Raw genomic sequence first — 21,173 nt, 5'->3', positions numbered from 1 at the left:
TAGAACTAGCATTACCCAATAGTTGCAGGTGCATTTATAGTACCTATCTATTGTGTAAATTAACTGAAGCAGAGAGTCTTGCATCTCCATACAAAGGGGTCAGTTTTTGATAGGGGCTAGAAGTCTCCTAGAACCAGTCAAGACGACCCCACTGTGTGGATGGGAGCCAGAAGAGAGCTGAGTTTGCGCAGAAACAAAAGTCAATCAACAAACACTGTGATGAAGAGGATGAGCCTTCATCTTGGGACCCCCGACGACCACCACCAGGAGGCACTGTGCAAGCGCAGCTGGGAGGAGTCTATGGAAATGACTTCTTGGAACTGATTTTAATATGAAAGGGATAAGTTATGTAACCTAATAAATATGTATATTTTGATCTATATAAACTGCATGGAAAAAGTATAAGGTATGCACGTTCGGTGGAATTATCCCCCGTGCATCCAGCGCTGCAATAAAGAATGCCTGCCTTTTAACACTACATTGGTGTTATGAGGTTTTATTCCCGGATTTTCAATGACATCTCCACAGAAGGAGACTCCACAACCTCCCTGGGCAGCCTGGGCCAGGGCTCCGTCACCCTCAGAGGGAAGAAGTTCTTCCTCATGTTCAGGTGGAACTTCCTATTCCTCAGTTTGTGCCCATTGCCCCTTGTCCTGTCACTGGGCACCACTGAAAAGAGTCTGGCCCCATCCTCCTGACACCCACCCTGCAGATATTTATAGGCATTTATTAGGTCCCCTCGCAGCCTTCTCTTCTTCAGGCTGAACAAGCCCAGCTCCCTCAGCCTCTCCTCATAGGAGAGATGCTCCAGCCCCCTCACCATCCTTGTAGCCCTGGGCTGGACTCTCTCCAGTAGCTCCTCATCTTTCTTGAACTGGGGAGCCCAGAACTGGACACAGTACTCCAGATGAGGCCTCACCAGGGCAGTGTAGAGGGGGAGGAGAACCTCCCTCGACCTGCTGGCCACACTCCTCCTAATGCACCCCAGGACCCCATTGGCCTTCTTGGCACCCAGGGCACACTGCTGGCTCATGGTCAACCTGTCATCCACCAGGACACCCAGGTCCCTCTCCGCAGAGCTGCTCTCCAGCAGGTCCACCCCAAGCCTGTACTGGTGCATGGGGTTGTTCCTCCCCAGGTGCAGGACCCTGCACTTGCCCTTGTTGAACCTCATCAGGTTCCTCTCTGCCCAGCTTTCCAGCCTGTCCAGGTCTCGCTGAATGGCAGCACAACCTGCTGGTGTATCTACCACAGCTCCCAGTTTGGTGTCATCAGCAAATTTGCTGAGGGTACATTCTAACTCTTCATCCACATCGTTGATGAAGAAGCTGAACAACGCTGGGCCCAGTACTGACCCCTGGGGGACACCACTAGTTACCAGCCTCCAGCTAGACTCAGTGCTGCTGATGACAACCCTGAGTTCGGCCATTCAGCCAGTTCTCAGTCCACCTCACCGACCACTCATCCAGCCCACACTTCCTGAGCTTGCTTATGAGGATGTTATGGGAGACTGTGTCGAAAGCCTTGCTGAAGTCTAGGTAGACAACATCCACGGCTCTCCCCTCATCTACCCAGCCAGTCATGCCATCGTAGAAAGCTATCAGATTGGTCAGGCATGATTTCCCCTTGGTGAATCCATGTTGACTACTCCTGATAACCTTCTTTTCTTCCACTTGCTTGATGATGGCCTCCAGGATAAGCTGCTCCATCCCCTTTCGCGGGACGGAGGTGAGGCTGACCGGCCTGTAGTTCCCTGGGTCCTCCTTCTTGCCCTTTTTGAAGATTGGAGTGACATTGGCCTTTCTCCAGTCCTCGGGCACCTCTCCTGTCCTCCAGGACCTCTCAAAGATGATGGAGAGCGGCTCAGCAATGACATCCGCCAGCTCCCTCAGCACTCGTGGGTGCATTCCATCGGGGCCCATGGATTTGTGGGCATCCAGGTCACTTAAGCGATCCCTCACACAGTCCTCCTCGACCAAGGGAAAGTCGTCCTCTTTGTAGGCTTCTTCTCTTACCTCCGGCGCCTGGGATTCCTGAGGGCCTGCCTTGGCACTGAAGACTGAAGCAAAGAAGGCATTCAGTAGCTCTGCCTTCTCCGCATCCTCCGTCACCAGGACACCCGCCTCATTCAGCAGCGGCCCCACATTGTCCCTAGGCTTCCTTTTGCTGCTGATGTAGCTGAAGAAGCCCTTCTTGTTGTTTTTGACATCCCTTGCCAGCTTCAATTCCAGGTGGGCTTTGGCCTTCCTCGTCGCATCCCTGCATGCTCTCACCACATTCCTGTACTCTTCCCAAGTTGGCCTGCCCCTCTTTCCACATTCCATGGACCTTTCTCTTCCACCTGACCTCCGCTAGAAGCTCCTTGTTTAACCATGCGGGTCTCCTGCCTCCTTTGCTCGATTTCTTTCTCAGGGGGATGCACCGCTCCTGAGCATGGAGGAAGTGACGTTTAAACAGTGACCAGCACTCTTGGACCCCCCTGCCTTCGAGAGCCCTGGCCCACGGGATTCCTCCCAGTAGCTCCCTGAAGAGGCCAAAGTCAGCCCTCCTGAGGTCCAAGGTTTTGATCCTGCTTATCGCCCTGCTTCCTCCACGCAGGATCCTGAACTCGACCATTTCATGGTCACTGCAGCCGAGTCTACCTCCAACCTTCACATCCTCCACCAGTCCCTCCTTGTTTGTTAACACGAGGTCCAGCAGCGCGCCTTTCCTTGTTGGTTCCTCCACCACTTGCATCAGAAAGTTATCATCGATGCTCTGTAGGAACCTCCTGGGTTGCGCCTGCCTAGCTGTATGGTCTTCCCAGCTGATGTCAGGGTGGTTGAAGTCCCCCATGAGAACCAGGGCCTGTGACTGTGAGGCTGCTTGCAGCTGCCTATAGAAGGCCTCATCAACTTCCTCCTCCTGGTCAGGTGGCCTGTAGCACACACCCAACATAATGTCACCCTTATGAGCCTGTCCCTTAATTCTAACCCATAAGCTCTCAACTCCTTCTTCATCTGCCCCCGGGTCAAGCTCAATGCATTCCAGTTGCTCCCTCACATACAGAGCAACTCCCCCACCTCTCCTTGTTGGCCTGTCTTTCCTAAAGAGTCTGTAGCCATCCATGACAGCATGCCAGTCATGCGAGTTGTCCCACCACGTTTCTGTGATGGCGACCAAGTCGTAGCCGTCCTGCTGCGTAATGGCTTCCAGCTCCTCCTGTTTATTGCCTATGCTACGTGCGTTGGTATAGACACACTTGAGCTGGGCTGTCAGTCTCACCCCTGACCCTGGCACTCCAAGCCTGGGCTCGTCCCTAGTGAGCTGGGCGATGTCCCCTTCCCCCTTTGAACCTAGTTTAAAGCCCTCTCAATGAGCCCCGCCAGCTCATGGCCAAGAATCCTTATTCCTCTTTGTGATAGCTGAGTTCCACCTGTCGCCAGCAGGCCCGGTGCTGTGTACACCTCCCCATGATCAAAGAAGCCAAATTCAACCGATGGCACCAGTCCCTGAGCCACCTGTTAACCAGGTGAATTTTCCTGCCCCTTTCAGTGCTGTTCCCTGCCACTGATGGGATGGAGGAAAACACCACCTGCGCCCCTGATCCCTCAACCAGTCTCCCCAGTGCCCTGAAGTCCCTTTTGATGGCCTTGGGACTTCTCTCTGCGATCTCGTCCCCGCCAACCTGCATTACCAAGAGGGGGTAATAATCAGAAGGCCGCACCAGACCAGGAAGCTTCTTCGCAACATCCCTAACCCGGGCCCCAGGGAGGCAGCAGACTGCCCTGTGGGATGGGTCCGGTCGGCAGATCGGGCCCTCTGTTCCCCTCAGAAGGGAATCGCCTATGGCAATGACCCTCCTTTTTTTCTTAGCCGAGGCAGTCGTGATACGTGGGGCTGACTGACTCGTCCTGGGCAACCCCCTGGATGGAGCTTCACCTTCACCCACATCCTCTGCGGCCGGTCCCTCACGTTCCAGAGCCCCATGTCTGTTGCTTAAGGGCAACTGGGCAGGTGAGGGAGGCCGGGAGGGGATTCGCTTGCCCCCCCGAGCAGGGACCCGTTTCCATTCCCCCCATCTCTTCGGCCCCCTCTTTCTGCTCGGTGGCAAGAGGGTAGGGGGTTCTCTGCTTCTCGTGGAGCCGCCTCCTGCTGCCTCGGCCTCAGGGAGGGCAGGGTGCGGCCCCACCAGTCGATCTCCCTCTCACACTCCCGGATGCTCCTCAGCCTCTCCACGTCCTCCTTCAGCTCTGCCACCAGGCTGAGCAGGTCATTCACCTGCTCGCACCGAACACAGCCGTTGTCTCTGCTGTCCGCCGGTACGAGCGCCAGGCTCAGAGACCTGGACAGCTGCGTTCTTGCGCGGGGCCTCCGTCTGGGTCCCCACGCTCCTTCTAGCAAGAGCTTTACCACGGGTGGTAACCAGGGCTAGAATATCTCCTGGAAGGGCGATGCGCACTACTTGAGTTGCCAGGAGGGGGGGCTGCACCCTGCCCGCTCGCCTTCCCCGCGCCAACTGCCGCGCCGCTCCCCGGCTGCCGCGCCGCCTCTGTTTGCCGGCTCTGCTCGCCCGCGCTCCCTGGGAGCTGCTCTTATCCGTGAGGGGGTTTGGCCGCTGTCACACTCGGCTCCGCCCCCGCTGAGTCAGAGCTGCCGCTCCTCGGCACCTCCCGCTTTCCCGCTGGGGGGGGGGGGGCTGGGGGCTCCTCTCTCTCTTCCGGCGCTTTTTGCCGCCTCGCCGCTGCGGTTTGGCCACTGGAGAAAGGGTCCCTCGGCGCGAGCCTCTGCTCCAGAGCCCTTCGCCTTCAGTAGCTTCAAGATATAAGAAAGAAATTCTTCACCGTGAGGGTGGTGAGGCCCTGGAACAGATTGCCCAGAGAAGCTGTGGCTGCCCCCTCCCTGGCAGTGTTCAAGGCCAGGTTGGATGGGGCTTTGTGCAACCCGGTCTAGTGCAAGGTGTCCCTGCCTGTGGCAGGGGGATTGGAACCAGATGATCTTTAAGGTCCCTTCCAACCCAAACCATTCTGTGATTTTATGACTTCCTGGGCCGATGCAGCTGGAGGAGGAAGCCATGCTCTTAACATCCCTCACATTCATTTATCAGTTTTCATCCAGAATTGTGGACAAATCTGGAAAGAAGCAATCTTTCTCTCGGCACCAATAGCTATTATACTGCAGTATGTATTATAGTACAACAGAAGCAAGGTACAGTAAGTACCATTTTAGGCAGTCACACAAACTGTAAAGTTGGATCTTGGAATTATATGTACATACAGCCATCCAATTGATTTTCTTTAAATAAAAGAAATCTTAGAAAGGCACATAAACACCAATCATTGATAAGATATTTGAACAGACAAGAGGACAATGGCCCTCATTTACGTAATCATTAGTACAAATCAACAGCAATCAAAAAACATGCAATTTGGACACATCATTCCCTTAAGAGCTTTAAAACATCCCAGCATACCAATGAATTCTTTTCTCCCTTTTGCTTAAGGGGAAACAGTTTGGATCACTTCTACTAAGAGTCAAGAATTAACATCGCTGCCACTCCAGCAACCATAAAAGATCACAGGATGCAAACAGGCTGCAGCTACAATGTAGACCACAGAATCATTAAGGTTGGAAAAGGCCTCTAAGATCATTGAGTTCAGCCATCTCCCCAACACCACAATGCCTACTAAACCATATCCCGAAGTGCCACATCTACATGTTTTTTAGACACCTCCAGGGATGGGGACTCAGCCACCTCCCTGGGCAGCCTGTTCCAAGGCCTGACCACTCTTTCAGGAAAGAAATTTTTCCTAATATCCAAACTAAACCTCCCCTGAGACAACTTGAGGCCATCGCCTCTCATTCTATTGCTAGTTACCTGGGAGAAGAGACCAACACCTGCTGCACTACAACCTCCTGTCAGGGAGCTGTAGAGAGCGAGAAGGTCCCCCCTCAGCCTCCTCTTCTCCAGACTAAACAGCCCCAGCTCCCTCAGCCGCTCCCCATCAGACTTGTTCTCCAGACCCGTCCCCAGCCTCGCTGCCCTTCTCTGGACACGCTCCAGCCCCTCCATGTCCTTCTTGGAGTGAGGGGCCCAAAACTGAACACAGTACTCCAGGTGCGGCCTCACCGGGGCCGAGTACAGGGGCACGATCCCCTCCCTGCTCCTGCTGGCCACACCATTCCTGATCCAAGCCAGGATGCCGTTGGCCTTCTTGGCCACCTGGGCACACTGCTGGCTCATGTCCAGCCGGCTGTCGACCAGTACCCCCAGGGCCTTTTCTGCCAGGCAGCTTTCCAGCCACTCCTCCCCAAGCCTGTAGCATTGCATAGGGTTATTGAGACCGAAGTGCAGGACCCAGCCCTTGTTGAACCTCATACAGTTGGCCTCGGCCCATCGATCCAGTCTGTCCAGATCCCTCTGCAGAGCCTTCCTACCCTCAAGCAGATGGACACTCCCGCCCAGCTTGGTGTCATCTGCAAACTTACTGAGGGAGCACTCAATCCCTTCATCCAGATCATTGATAAAGATATTAAACAAGACTGGCCTCAAAACTGAGCCCTGGGGAACACCACTTGTGACTGGCCACCAGCTGGATTTAACTCCATTCACCACCACTCTCTGGGCTCGGCCAGAGAGACAGCTGTGAGCTGCAACCTACTTACCACTATTACAGTTGATTTGAGTAATTTTACATTCCAAATGTGTCCACTGAAGGAATGATAAGTTTAAAAGAACAGAGGTACCATTTATTTTAAATAAGGGCTATCATTTATTTTTATTTTCAAAAACAGTACCATTAAGTATATATGATGACAATTAGCCTGTCTTATTTCATACACTTTTTTTAATATTGCAATCAACTGAGTTGATTAAAATAAAAACATTATCTTGTTTCACTGTAAGAGTTTTAGTACATTCTAAAACCACAATAACAAACAGATAAAATTAATACAAGTCAGTCATACCTTTAGCCACAGCTTCTTTATACCTTTCTTTGGCAGAATTTACTTCTTTTATTAGTTGTCTATAGCTAGATTTTAGTTTCTCCAACTCTGTCTTTGTGACCTTTAAGAAAACAGAAATTTAAGAAAACAAATATGAAGTGTGTTAAAAACACTCAACCTCAACATTACAAACAGTCTTGCCATTAGTGAAAAAGAATTACAGGATTTATTTTCCAAAATAAGCATATTAAATTTTTTCATTAGCTTGAGGTCATCTTAAAAGGCTATTACTTGCTATAACAAAAACTAAACCAATAAATGTAAGGGATGAAATTGAGGCCTGAAACAGTTTCCCTATTTGCATCAGTGCAGTACAGTGTAACAACAAATGTTTATGAAACAGTTTATCATAAACATTAGTACATTTTAGTACTTTTTTCCACTTGATTAAAAAGATTCTTAATAAGATCACACTACATGAAAAAGCTCTATATGGTCTTCTATATCTCCACCTCAACACCAGCCATGTTGCTGGAAGAAATGATGCTTTTCCATCTCTCAGCAGACTTTGCAGATTGATTTTTTTCAGACCTCATTTTTGACAGTTGCAACTAACCTTTCCCCAGAGCACCCAAATGAAACCGATACCTGTCAGCTTCACTGCCTAGACACAGCACTCTCAACATCAGCAGGATGACTGACATCAGTTTTTATTCCACCACTAATCCTAAAAGTAACAGAAAAGGTCCTGAACAGCTCTACCTGCACACTTAATATTTGGTTTACACTTGATTTATATTTTATAATAGGGACTAGAAACCCACTTCCACCCAAAACATTCTGGACAGTTAAGGAGCACTCATTAACAACAGTTCTTAAAGCTCTAATCCCAAGGATGTCAAGGGAGGTTATAAGTGGCCACCGCCTCCAGCAACTTTGGAGCCCAGGGATTCCTTCTTCCTTCTGCCAAGCCACTAGAGCCCAGCCCAGAAACCTGGGGATCTCCATCCCAGGGCAATGGATGTAGCTTCTGCTTTTCCATTTGCAGATACAATCAGTAGCAACACTGAGTGTGCATCCCAGGCACAGAGGGCTACAAAGACTGCCAAAGACAAGGCACTGCCACTAACAGCCAGGACTCGCACGAAACACAAGCACAGACAACAAAGTCCCCCTCCTCCTCTGTGGCTGGTAAGGACTGAAGGTCACCAGTGAAAGTACACACACCACACGATTCACAAGCACATTCACAGATCCCTTGATGAGTGGCACAGCCTCTCTGTCCCTCCATGTATTGGGTTTATATGGCATGAGTAGGTTCTGTGAGAAGAGACATGGAGCTGTCCCCATGTCAGACACAGCCAGATCCAGCAGGCTCCACAAGAGACTCGTTGCTGACCACAGCTGAGCCAATCAGCAACACAGATGGCACCTCTGTGATAACATATTTAAGAAACTGTAAAAAACGCTGCACAGGATCTGAGAGAGAGGAGTGGGGGAAAAAAAAAAGAAGTCATAAAATCACAGAATGGTTTGGGTTGGAAGGGACCTTAAAGATCATCTGGTTCCAATCCCCCTGCCACAGGCAGGGACACCTTGCACTAGACCGGGTTGCACAAAGCCCCATCCAACCTGGCCTTGAACACTGCCAGGGAGGGGGCAGCCACAGCTTCTCTGGGCAATCTGTTCCAGGGCCTCACCACCCTCACGGTGAAGAATTTCTTTCTTATATCTTGAAGCTACTGAAGGCGAAGGGCTCTGGAGCAGAGGCTCGCGCCGAGGGACCCTTTCTCCAGTGGCCAAACCGCAGCGGCGAGGCGGCAAAAAGCGCCGGGAGAGAGAGAGGAGACCCCAGCCCCCCCCCCCCCAGCGGGAAAGCGGGAGGTGCCGAGGAGCGGCAGCTCTGACTCAGCGGGGGCGGAGCCGAGTGTGACAGCGGCCAAACCCCCTCACGGATAAGAGCAGCTCCCAGGGAGCGCGGGCGAGCAGAGCCGGCAAACAGAGGCGGCGCGGCAGCCGGGGAGCGGCGCGGCAGTTGGCGCGGGGAAGGCGAGCGGGCAGGGTGCAGCCCCCCCTCCTGGCAACTCAAGTAGTGCGCATCGCCCTTCCAGGAGATATTCTAGCCCTGGTTACCACCCGTGGTAAAGCTCTTGCTAGAAGGAGCGTGGGGACCCAGACGGAGGCCCCGCGCAAGAACGCAGCTGTCCAGGTCTCTGAGCCTGGCGCTCGTACCGGCGGACAGCAGAGACAACGGCTGTGTTCGGTGCGAGCAGGTGAATGACCTGCTCAGCCTGGTGGCAGAGCTGAAGGAGGACGTGGAGAGGCTGAGGAGCATCCGGGAGTGTGAGAGGGAGATCGACTGGTGGGGCAGCACCCTGCCCTCCCTGAGGCCGAGGCAGCAGGAGGCAGCTCCACGAGAAGCAGAGAACCCCCTACCCTCTTGCCACCGAGCAGAAAGAGGGGGCCGAAGAGATGGGGGGAATGGAAACGGGTCCCTGCTCGGGGGGGCAAGCGAATCCCCTCCCGGCCTCCCTCACCTGCCCAGTTGCCCTTAAGCAACAGACATGGGGCTCTGGAACGTGAGGGACCGGCCGCAGAGGATGTGGGTGAAGGTGAAGCTCCATCCAGGGGGTTGCCCAGGACGAGTCAGTCAGCCCCACGTATCACGACTGCCTCGGCTAAGAAAAAAAGGAGGGTCATTGCCATAGGCGATTCCCTTCTGAGGGGAACAGAGGGCCCGATCTGCCGACCGGACCCATCCCACAGGGAAGTCTGCTGCCTCCCTGGGGCCCGGGTTAGGGATGTTGCGAAGAAGCTCCCTGGTCTGGTGCGGCCTTCTGATTATTAACCCCTCTTGGTAATGCAGGTTGGCGGGGACGAGATCGCAGAGAGAAGTCCCAAGGCCATCAAAAGGGACTTCAGGGCACTGGGGCGATTGGTTGAGGGATCAGGGGTGCAGGTGGTGTTTTCCTCCATCCCATCAGTGGCAGGGAACAGCACTGAAAGGGGCAGGAAAACTCACCTGGTTAACAGGTGGCTCAGGGACTGGTGCCATCGGTTGAATTTGGCTTCTTTGATGACGGGGAGGCGTACACAGCACCGGGCCTGCTGGCGACAGACGGCGTCCAGCTGTCACAGAGAGGAATAAGGATTCTTGGCCATGAGCTGGCGGGGCTCATTGAGAGGGCTTTAAACTAGGTTCGAAGGGGGAAGGGGACATCGCCCAGCTCACTAGGGACGAGCCCAGGCTTGGCGTGCCAGGGTCAGGGGTGAGACTGACAGCCCAGCTCAAGTGTGTCTATACCAACGCACGTAGCATGGGCAATAAACAGGAGGAGCTGGAAGCCATTACGCAGCAGGACGGCTACGACTTGGTCGCCATCACAGAAACGTGGTGGGACAACTCGCATGACTGGCATGCTGTCATGGATGGCTACAGACTCTTTAGGAAAGACAGGCCAACAAGGAGAGGTGGGGGAGTTGCTCTGTATGTGAGGGAGCAACTGGAATGCATTGAGCTTGACCCGGGGGCAGATGAAGAAGGAGTTGAGAGCCTGTGGGTTAGAATTAAGGGACAGGCTTACACGGGTGACATTACAGTGGGTGTGTGCTACAGGCCACCTGACCAGGAGGAGGAAGTTGATGAGGCCTTCTACAGGCAGCTGCAAGCAGCCTCACAGTCACAGGCCCTGGTTCTCATGGGGGACTTCAACCACCCTGACATCAGCTGGGAAGACCATACAGCTAGGCAGGCGCAATCCAGGAGGTTCCTACAGAGCATCGATGATAACTTTCTGATGCAAGTGATGGAGGAACCAACAAGGAAAGGCGCGCTGCTGGACCTCCTGTTAACAAACAAGGAGGGACTGGTGGAGGATGTGAAGGTTGGAGGTAGACTCGGCTGCAGTGACCATGAAATGGTCGAGTTCAGGATCCTGCGTGGAGGAAGCAGGGCGATAAGCAGGATCAAAACCCTGGACCTCAGGAGGGCTGACTTTGCCCTCTTCAAGGAGCTACTGGGAGGAATCCTGTGGGCCAGGGCTCTCGAAGGCAGGGGGATCCATGAGTGCTGGTCACTGTTTAAACGTCACTTCCTCCATGCTCAGGAGCGGTGCATCCCCCTGAGAAAGAAATCGAGCAAAGGAGGCAGGAGACCCGCATGGTTGAACAAGGAGCTTCTAGCGGAGATCAGGTGGAAGAGAAAGGTCCATGGAATGTGGAAAGAGGGACAGGCCAACTTGGGAAGAGTACAGAAACGTGGTGAGAGCATGCAGGGATGCGACGAGGAAGGCCAAGGCTCACCTGGAATTGAAGCTGGCAAGGGATGTCCAAAACAACAAGAGGGGCTTCTTCAGCTACATCAGCAGCAAAAGGAAGGCTAGGGACAATGTGGGGCCGCTGCTGAATGAGGCGGGTGTCCTGGTGACGGAGGATGCGGAGAAGGCAGAGCTACTGAATGCCTTCTTTGCTTCCGTCTTCAGTGCCAAGGCAGGCCCTCAGGAATCCCAGGCCCCGGAGGTAAGAGAAGAAGCCTACAGAGAGGATGACTTTCCCTTGGTCGAGGAGGACTGTGTGAGGGATCGCTTAAGTGACCTGGATGCCCACAAATCCATGGGCCCCGATGGAATGCACCCACGAGTGCTGAGGGAGCTGGCGGATGTCATTGCTGAGCCACTCTCCATCATCTTTGAGAGGTCCTGGAGGACAGGAGAGGTGCCCGAGGACTGGAGAAAGGCCAATGTCACTCCTGTCTTCAAAAAGGGCAAGAAGGAGGACCCAGGGAACTACAGGCCGGTCAGCCTCACCTCCATCCCGGGAAAGGTGATGGAGCAGCTTATCCTGGAGGCCATCATCAAGCAAGTGGAGGAAAAGAAGGTTATCAGGAGTAGTCAGCATGGATTCACCAAGGGGAAATCATGCCTGACCAATCTGATAGCTTTCTACGATGACATGGCTGGCTGGGTAGATGAGGGGAGAGCCGTGGATGTTGTCTACCTAGACTTCAGCAAGGCTTTTGACACAGTCTCCCATAACATCCTCATAAGCAAGCTCAGGAAGTGTGGGCTGGATGAGTGGTCGGTGAAGTGGACTGAGAAGTGGCTGAATGGCAGAACTCAGAGGGTTGTCATCAGCAGCACTGAGTCTAGCTGGAGGCCTGTAACTAGTGGTGTCCCCCAGGGGTCAGTACTGGGCCCAGCCTTGTTCAACTGCTTCATCAACGACCTGGATGAAGAGTTAGAATGTACCCTCAGCAAGTTTGCTGATGACACCAAACTGGGAGGAGTGGTAGATACACCAGAAGGCTGTGCTGCCATTCAGCGTGACCTGGATAGGCTGGAAAGCTGGGCAGAGAGGAACCTGATGAGGTTCAACAAGGGCAAGTGCAGGGTCCTGCACCTGGGGAGGAACAACCCCATGCATCAGTACAGGCTTGGGGTGGACCTGCTGGAGAACAGCTCTGTGGAGAGGGACCTGGGTGTCCTGGTGGATGACAGGTTGACCATGAGCCAGCAGTGTGCCCTGGCTGCCAAGAAGGCCAATGGGGTCCTGGGGTGCATTAGGAGGAGTGTGGCCAGCAGGACGAGGGAGGTTCTCCTTCCCCTCTACACTGCCCTGGTGAGGCCCCATCTGGAGTACTCTGTCCAGTTCTGGGCTCCCCAGTTCAAGAAAGATGAGGAGCTACTGGAGAGAGTCCAGCGGAGGGCTACGAGGATGATGAGGGGACTGGAGCATCTCTCCTACAAGGAAAGGCTGAGGGAGCTGGGCTTGTTCAGCCTGGAGAAGAGGTGGCTGAGAGGGGACCTAATAAATGTCTATAAATATCTTAAGGGTGGGTGTCAGGAGGATGGAGCCAGACTCTTTTCAGTGGTGCCCAGGGACAGGACAAGGGGCAATGGGCACAAACTGAAGCAGAGGAAGCTCCATCTGAAGATGAGGAAGAACTTCTTCCCTCTGAGGGTGACGGAGCACTGGAACAGGCTGCCCAGGGAGGTTGTGGAGTCTTCTTCTCTGGAGATATTCAAGACCCACCTGGACACGGTCCTGTGCAGCCTGCTGTAGGTGACCCTGCTTTGGCAAGTGGCTTGGACTAGATGACCCACAGAGGTCCCTTCCAACCCCTACCATTCTGTGATTATGTGATATCTAACCTAAACCTACCCTCTTTCAGTTTGAAGCCATTACCCCTTGTCCTATCACTCCAGGCCCTTGTAAAAAGTCCCTCTCCAGGTTTCCTGTAGGCCCCCTTCAGGTACTGGAAGGCTGCTATAGGGTCTTCCCGGAGCCTTCTCTTCTCGAGGCTGAACAGCCCCAACTCCCTCAGCTTTTCCTCATAGGAGAGGTGCTCCAGCCCTCAGATCATCTTTGTGGCCCTCTTCTGGACCCGCTCCAACACATCCATGTCCTTCCTTTGTTGGGGGTTCCAGAGCTGGACACAGTACTCCAGGTGGGGTCTCATGAGAGCAGAGTAGAGGGGCAGAATCACCTCGCTCGACCTGCTGGCCATGCTTCTCTTGATGCAGCCCAGGATACGGTTGGCCTTCTGGGCTGCGAGCACACATTGCTGGGTCATGTTGAGCTTCTCATCCCCCAGTATCCCCAAGTCCTTCTCCTCAGGGCTGCTCTCAATCCATTCTCTGCCCAGACTGTATTTGTGCTTGGGATTGCCCTGACCCATGTGCAGGACCTTGCACTTGGCCTTGTTGAACTTCATGAGGTTCGCATGGGCCCACCTCTCAAGCCTGTCAAGGTCCCTCTGGATGGCATCCCTGCCCTCCAGCATATCAACCGCATCACACATAAGAGAAAAACCTGCAGATGCCAAGGTCAGTGAAGAAGGAGGGGGAGGAGGTGGTCCAGGCACTGGAGCACAGATTCCCCTGCAGCCTGTGGTGAAGACCACAGTGAGGCAGGTTGTCCTCCTGCAGCCCATGGAGGACCGCGTCAGAGCATATATACACACTACAGCCTGTGGAGAACCCCATGTCACAGAATCACAGAACGTTAGGGGTTGGAAGGGACCTCTGTGGGTCATCTAGTCCAACCCCCCTGCCAAAGCAGGGTCACCTACAGCAAACTGCACAGGACCGCGTCCAGGCGGGTCTTGAATATCTCCAGAGAAGGAGACTCCACAACCTCCCTGGGCAGCCTGTGCCAGGGCTCCGTCACCCTCAGAGGGAAAAGGTTCTTCCTCATGTTCTGGTGGAACTTCCTGGGCCTCAGTTTGTGCCCATTGCCCCTTGTCCTGTCACTGGACACCACTGAAAAGAGTCTGGCCCCATCCTCCTGACACCCACCCTTAAGATATTTATAGACATTTATTAGGTCCCCTCTCAGCCTTCTCTTCTTCAGGCTAAACAAGCCCAGCTCCCTCAGCCTTTCCTTGTAGGAGAGATGCTCCAGGCCCCTCATCATCTTTGTAGCCCTCCGCTGGACTCTCTCCAGGAGCTCCTCAGATGTCACAGCAGATAGTATACCCTGAAGGAAGCTACAGCCTCCAGAGAGCAATCTACACTGGAGCAGGCTCCTGGCAAGAACTGCAGTCTGTTGCAGACCCACACTGGAGCAGTCTGTTCCTGAAGGACTGTACCCCATGGTATGGGCCCATGCTGCAACGGTTCTTGAAGAACTGCAGCCCGTGGGAAAGGCCCTCATCGGAGCAATTGGTGAAGGACTGTATCTCATGGGAGAGCCGTCATGCCAGAGCAGGGGAAGTGCATGAGGAGAGGAAGAAGCGGTGGCCAAGGTCAACCCACCACACTCCAATACCCTGGCCTGTATCCTGAGCCTTCCTACCCACTATCTAGTCCAGCTTGGCACTCATTAACAGAAACACACTCCTACACTCATATCAGAAGCACTCCACACTCGCAGGTCATCCCAAATACCAGCACTGCCCCTCCGGCAACCTGATACTCCACGTGACTACAAGTGTTGTTAAACACACCAGTGTTTTAGCTGTTGCTGAACAGTGCTTGAACAGCATCAAGGCCTTCTCTGTTTCTCACTCTGCTCTGCCAATGAGTAGGCTAAGGGTGGGCAAGAAGTTGGGAGGGGACACAACCAGGACAGTTGATTCAACTGACCAGAGGGATATTACACGCCATATAACATGATGCTCAGCAATGAAAACTGAATGGAGGGATATTTGGAGAAGGGAGCCAATGCCTGGAGACTGGCTGGGCATCAGTCTACTTGTGGGAGGTAGTGAATGAGCACCTTTGTGTTACTTATTTGTTTCTCACCACCACCACCAGTTAAGCTGTCTTTATCTTGACCCACAAGTTTTCCTGCTTTTGCTTTTCCTATTCTCTTCCCCATCCCACTAGGGGCAGGAGCAATGAGTGGCTACATGGTGCTTAGCTGCTGGCTGGGGTCAACTCGCCATGTCTGTCCAAATAAATTCATACAGAAGAACGTTTTCAATCTCTGCCTTGTCAGCAACAGGAGAGAGAAAATGTGGAGGAAGTATCAAAAATTGAAACTAGACCCAGTCTACATATCACATATCATCACTTGTACCATAGCACAAAAACAGAAGAACTAAAAAGGCACCTTTAATTTTCTAAGCAAAACTATAATAAATCTGTAAGACAGTTGAATAAAATACCTTGTACATCTCTGCTTCAATTTGTTGATGAACACCTACATAACTCCTCTTCACTTGCTGTTTATCTTTGATCATTATTGTAAGCCTATGCAAAGGTCCAGAATTAAGATCCTCTGCATGTGTCTTCATTATTTTACTCAGCTGTTCTGTTTGCTGCACCATGAGCAACCAAGACTATTAAAAAAAAAAAAAAAAAGGCAGAAAAGTAGTTACTTATTCTGGCTTACAAATAACCAAATGATGAACAGGAATTGTGTGGAAAATGCATCACTGTAAAACAATTTAGTAATTTTATTTTTCAAGTTACCCAAATCTTGAGATCTAAAAAAGTTCTTTCTGCTACAGCAAAACCATCCCTCGAACTTATTAATAAAAAAAAGTATCAGAGAAAAAATATAGTATTGCATGGTCACATTTCAGCAGTGTTTTAGTACTTCTGAACATCCATGAAAGCTGTACAGCCTTTTCTGGATTACATCCTCAACACTTTTGACAATTGTGTCCTCATGTTCTTTGTTCTCTTGTTTTCTAATCACAGTTCCTCTCTTCAAGCTGACTTTTCTGCCTTTATCTAAGTATTTCACAGTAATACGCATTTGAGTTGTTATTTAAGAGGATACTATTCATCAGCTGCTCCATATTAATTGATATCAGTGTTCAGTCCATCAGTGGCAAAATATAAGGTGCTAACAGATTACTCATTTGTGACAGTAACTGAACATCTTTCTGTACTCTTACTTTAATAACTTCCTTGGCCATTCTGCCAGTCAGTTTTCAGGACAGCAAAATATACTGTGGCTTTGAACCTCACATAAAGAGCAAACTACAATGTGAACAAAGATTTCCAATGTACAACAGATATGGACCTGAAATTAATGTTCAGATGAAAAGAAAGTATTTCATACCCTAAAGAATCCTGTTACACTTCGTTGATAGGAACAGTATTGGATTACTAAGAGGTAATTCACTAACAGACTGCTATGTTACATTTGAAATTGCAGAATGGCTATTTGCAATACTGTTTTTAAAATCTTGTTCTTGCTAAAGATACAAATTAACATCAAATCATCAAACATTTGAAAATGTATTTGTTTGGTAGGTTTGGGATTTTCTTACATGTCATTATAAACATGTATTATACTGGGTCTGGCTGGGATGAAGTTAACTTTCTTCATAGCAGCTCATATGGTGCTCTGTTTTAGATTTGTGACCAGAATAGTGTTGATAAGACACCAATGTTTTAGCTATTGCTGAACAGTGCTTGCACAGTATCAAGGCTTTCTCTTTCGCACTCTGTCCCCCCACAGCAAGTAGGGCAGGAGTATGCAACGAGTTGGGAGGGGACACTGCCAGAACATCTGACCCAAAATGACCAAGAGAGATATTCCATACCATATAACATCACACTCCGCAATAAAAACTGAGGGGAGGGGGATTTTGGGAAGGCAGTCATTGCTCAGAGACTGGCTGGGCACCAGCCTGCTTGTGGGAGGTGCCGAGTGATTGCCTTTGCATCACTTGCCTGCCTCCCCTCGCTTTCTCCTTCCTCTTTCCTTTGCCTTATTAAACTATCTTATCTCGACCCATAAGTTTTCTTGCCTTTGCTGTTCTTTTCTCTCTCCCATCCCTGGGGTGTAGGGGGAGCAAGTGAGCAGCTTTGCAGCACTTTGCTGTCTACTGAGGTCAACCCATCACATATGTTTCCATCTCTACATGACAACGCTAAAAATCACGTGGGATTTTAAAGAATAAAGTGAAAAACAGATAAACCCTGTACAGCTATTAAACTATCTTTAACATTTCCTTTAGCTCATACACATTCCACAGACTGGCACAGAGCTGTCTCAGACTGCTTAAAAAGTAATGTTCTAAAAGGTCAGGGCCTAAACCTTCCTGGTTTTATCTGAAAACTGTTTAATCCTTTCACTGAAGAACACTTTGAAATATGTCTTCTGATGTTATTTGGAAAGTTGAGTATGATAAAAACTAATATTAAACATCTTGAATACAGGAATGAGTCTTGTGGTTATAAAAGAGTTCATGAGAGAGCTTCTAGAGGTAGAACTGTAGGAGTTCCACATTTTCTCTTTGATTAAATAGTTTCAACCAATCCTGAAAAGCCCAGCAAATGCATTTTTCAACAGAACATGTACTCTAAAGAAATACTTAGCTTACAATTTGCTAAGTAAACCCAAATAAGTCATATACGTAGTGAAAAATTATCTTTCCAATTAAAAAAAACCCTGCACATTCTCCATTCCTTACATCTCTTTCCACACTGAGAAAACACTGGTTAAAACAAGGTTTCAGTGTTTTGTACGCTTACATTTTATTAGTTTTAAATACCAAAATCTATTTAAAAAGAAAAAGCTAGCTAAGGGACAGATAGCAAAAAAGGCAAAGCATTACCTTTCAAAAAAAAAAAAAAAACAAAAAAACCAAAACAACAAAAAAAACACCAACCAAAAAAAACCCCATAACAAACCATAATCTGTCAAAAGCAACAAAAAAATATTTTTTGGTTTAACAGGTGAGTTGTTTGTGGGTTGTTTTTTTTTTTTTAGACATACACACAGAAAAAAGCTTATGGAAAGCACTTAAAAATACTGTTCTCCTGGCATTAGTAGAGGCTGCCACTGTACCTTCCAACAAGTTTACTGCCTCTTCATTAAAAAAACAGGACACATTTTCAAAAATAAAAAAAAACCCACCTGTCTCCAATTACTCACTCTTGCTGTACACTTAAATAAAAGCATAAAAGATCATAGGTCTTGATAGTTATTTTTGATGTCACATAACACCAAAAATCAAATATTTATGTACAGTTTTACAAATGTTAGGAAATACAGGATACTAGACTTACACTGCAAAATATTTGGTCAGATTTTGGTTCCGTGAAAACCTTTCTTCTCAGGAAGAGGTATCATGAAATAGCAAAGTAAATTAGAATTATATCAGTAATCAAAACAATAATTTGGACACTTTAATTGCCTAAAAACAGTAAGACAAGGTATTGCTACACAACCTTAAAATCTAAGTTGACGGCAAAATTTCAAGACAAGCCCATACAAAAGATTTGCCAGTAGCATATGAATATTTTTGCTACTGTGCAAAGATGTACAGAGATCAAGGGTGCAGTTTGAGGAACATGGTATCTCCTCAGAAAATGGGGGGGGGGGAGGGGGCTAAAATAACTCCTGAAAGAACAGCTGAGGTGCCAGTGTCCAAAATAAATTTTCAAAATGACACAGATGCCTCTCTGCAACCCAGAGAAAATAGTTTAAGATACATCTTCAGCACTTTTTTTTTTTTTATTTGCTCACAAAATAAAGATACCCATATTACTGGCATAAGTTGCACTAGAGTAAGCTAGCCACAAAGCTTAAAGATTGCAATGCTGAATACTCTAATATTCATGCTCCTTTATTGTTCTAGCCTTAAGTTGCTCTCAGTTTCACTGCCTAAAATAACTGCAAGATAGTTTTGCTAGCATATAAGAGCAATTCTACTGGAGCAGCAGTAGGAAGAATTATTAATCATATCATCAACAAAACTATATGAAACAGTTTTCTATGCCATATTTTATACTGATGGATCCCAAAAAAAATATCCGACTTCTGCCATTAAGCAGAAAATGTTTGAATTAGTTTACCAAAATCATCACAGCTTAGATGATAAAACCTATAACAAACTGTGCATGAAAGACAACTAGGTGAAAAGCATTCCAAATACACCATTAAAATCCACATATAAAAAAAACAGAGCATCGATTTAAGAGTACAAAAATTCCATTCCTCTCCAGTAAAGCTAAATGCTATGTGGTTATACTTTTGGGACAGCCAAAACAGGCTAGCTATACCAGAGTAGGTTTCAAATCACACAAACCACCACTTTAATCCAGTATAGATCTAGATTGATGAACAAGGAGTAGTTATGTTCCTACTCCTATAAGCATGATATACTATATGTCATGCTCATACATAGAGGCTAGCATTCAAGCAGCAACTCCATAAGCCAGCTAAGAACTGCTTTGTCTAAAACTTAACCTGACCAAAAAAAGATGCTTTCCTGCAGAGTAGGAGATCAGGATTTATACTACACTGAAGTGACTGTGTAGCAAAAGGGACAAAAATTGAATAAGCCATTAAAACAGAATTATTTTCTCTAGTCAGGAAGGAATCTAAGTCAGAAGTAAAGCTTACTAACAAGTGAAATAGTGAAGTTTAAGTCATCTTTACCTTAATTGTACTTCCTCTAAATGTGATGAATAATCATTTAGGGGGAGGACAGTCTTACCTTCATAAGAAGTCAAGACAGTTACTTTAAACTGGGTATGAAATTATGTTTAAACAAATCTACAATTATGAGAAACATCCTGAATTAATGTTTTGTTTTCACAAAAATATATTATGGTGTGAATAACAGTTGGAATGCTAGCCTTTGCCTTGGTTTCTTGGCATTTTTCTATTTCTGCCACAAATTCTGTAACATAAACAATAGTTCCTATTTAACTGTATTATAAGAATAGCTTACTACAATGTTTTGAAAACAGAGTATGCTAAACAAAATAGCAGACAACCAAGAAACCTAAAACACTCCAGGTCAAAATTCAGGATCCTGGTTTATTTTATTGTTCTTAAAGCAAGACTGGAGCTTGACTTTTGCATATTCCACTGAGGGACTAAAAGAAGCGTATTTAAAACACTTTGGCAGCAGCAATTCTCAAGAGGCTGAATCAACAGGAATAAAACAGAAACACTATTTTGAGCTGAGCCAGTTATCATTCCATATACTATCTTTCCCATTTTCCTCTAAATAAAGTAGACAGAATATAAGACAGAGTCACTTCACAAAGCAGCCAGGAGAATAATATTTATTCTGACACATTTTAGTAGGCCATTAGAAAACAAAAAAATTGCTGGACTTTGTTACTTACAAAAAACAGACAAAAAATCCAAACTAATGAAAAAAACCAACCCTGTTGATTTCTAAGGATTTTCTTACCTTGGACACATTGCTGATATAATCCAGTTGACAAGTACTCTCTCTATCTATTTGACTACAAAGATTTTGTAAAGTAGAAGCATACTCCTTATCACTTTTTACTCGCATAACCATAAATTTCTTCACTGTTTCCAGCAGTCGTAGTTCCCAGTCTTGCAGTTTTAATAAAGCATCATGAGAATACTTCAGGTCACTTCCAAACCCCATTTTTAAGGCACTCTATAGCACACAGGTGACAAGATAGATTCTTCACCACATCTGAAAGTGGAACAGGATTTATGAGAAACATATTGAAAAAAAAACTTGTTACAAAAGGCAACTATTAATGCCTAAACTCTGAAACAACAGTCATAAGATTAAGCATTACCTTATATATACTACTTGGAAACCAACTGAAAGGAGGGTCAAAACAATTTCAAACACCAACCTATGACTTGAAGAGATCTCAGGTCCTCCATGTTACTTTGAACTGTCAGCTTAATCTCAGTTTGTAGCCTCCAGTTTCCCATCTGTAAAATACAGTAGTATAATAGTACCTACCTGCACTGTGTCCGGCTGGGACAGAGTTAATTTTCTTCATAGCAGCCTGTATGGTGCTATGTTTTGGATTTGTGACTAAAACAGTGTTGATAAC

At 48.4% G+C, this 21,173-nt stretch overlaps 1 protein-coding gene across 7 annotated transcripts in view; it reads right to left on the bottom strand.

Moving 5' to 3' along the window:
- The window catches only part of LOC142365534 (tyrosine-protein kinase Fer-like), a 226,937-nt gene that overhangs the window by 196,020 nt on the left and 9,744 nt on the right, over positions 1-21,173 (bottom strand). For 2 of the 7 annotated variants that reach the window (XM_075446347.1, XM_075446348.1), the window contains 4 exons: positions 20,967-21,048; positions 20,540-20,797; positions 15,536-15,709; positions 6,949-7,048 (listed from right to left, as the gene is read on the bottom strand). In XM_075446347.1, coding sequence (XP_075302462.1) covers positions 6,949-7,048; positions 15,536-15,709; positions 20,540-20,746 — 481 coding nt within the window. In that variant the 5' untranslated portion in view covers positions 20,747-20,797; positions 20,967-21,048. Of the gene's footprint in view, positions 1-6,948; positions 7,049-15,535; positions 15,710-18,398; positions 18,442-20,539; positions 20,798-20,966; positions 21,049-21,173 lie in introns of those variants that run through there. The other 5 variants (XM_075446350.1, XM_075446351.1, XM_075446349.1 and 2 more) reach the window with 5 other exon arrangements.

This window comes from Opisthocomus hoazin, chromosome W, assembly GCF_030867145.1.
Source record: "Opisthocomus hoazin isolate bOpiHoa1 chromosome W, bOpiHoa1.hap1, whole genome shotgun sequence".
In the NCBI taxonomy this organism is placed as follows: domain Eukaryota; kingdom Metazoa; phylum Chordata; class Aves; order Opisthocomiformes; family Opisthocomidae; genus Opisthocomus; species Opisthocomus hoazin.
The sequence above is the reverse complement of the archived record's forward strand: the minus strand, read 5'-3'. Positions and strand labels throughout refer to the sequence as shown.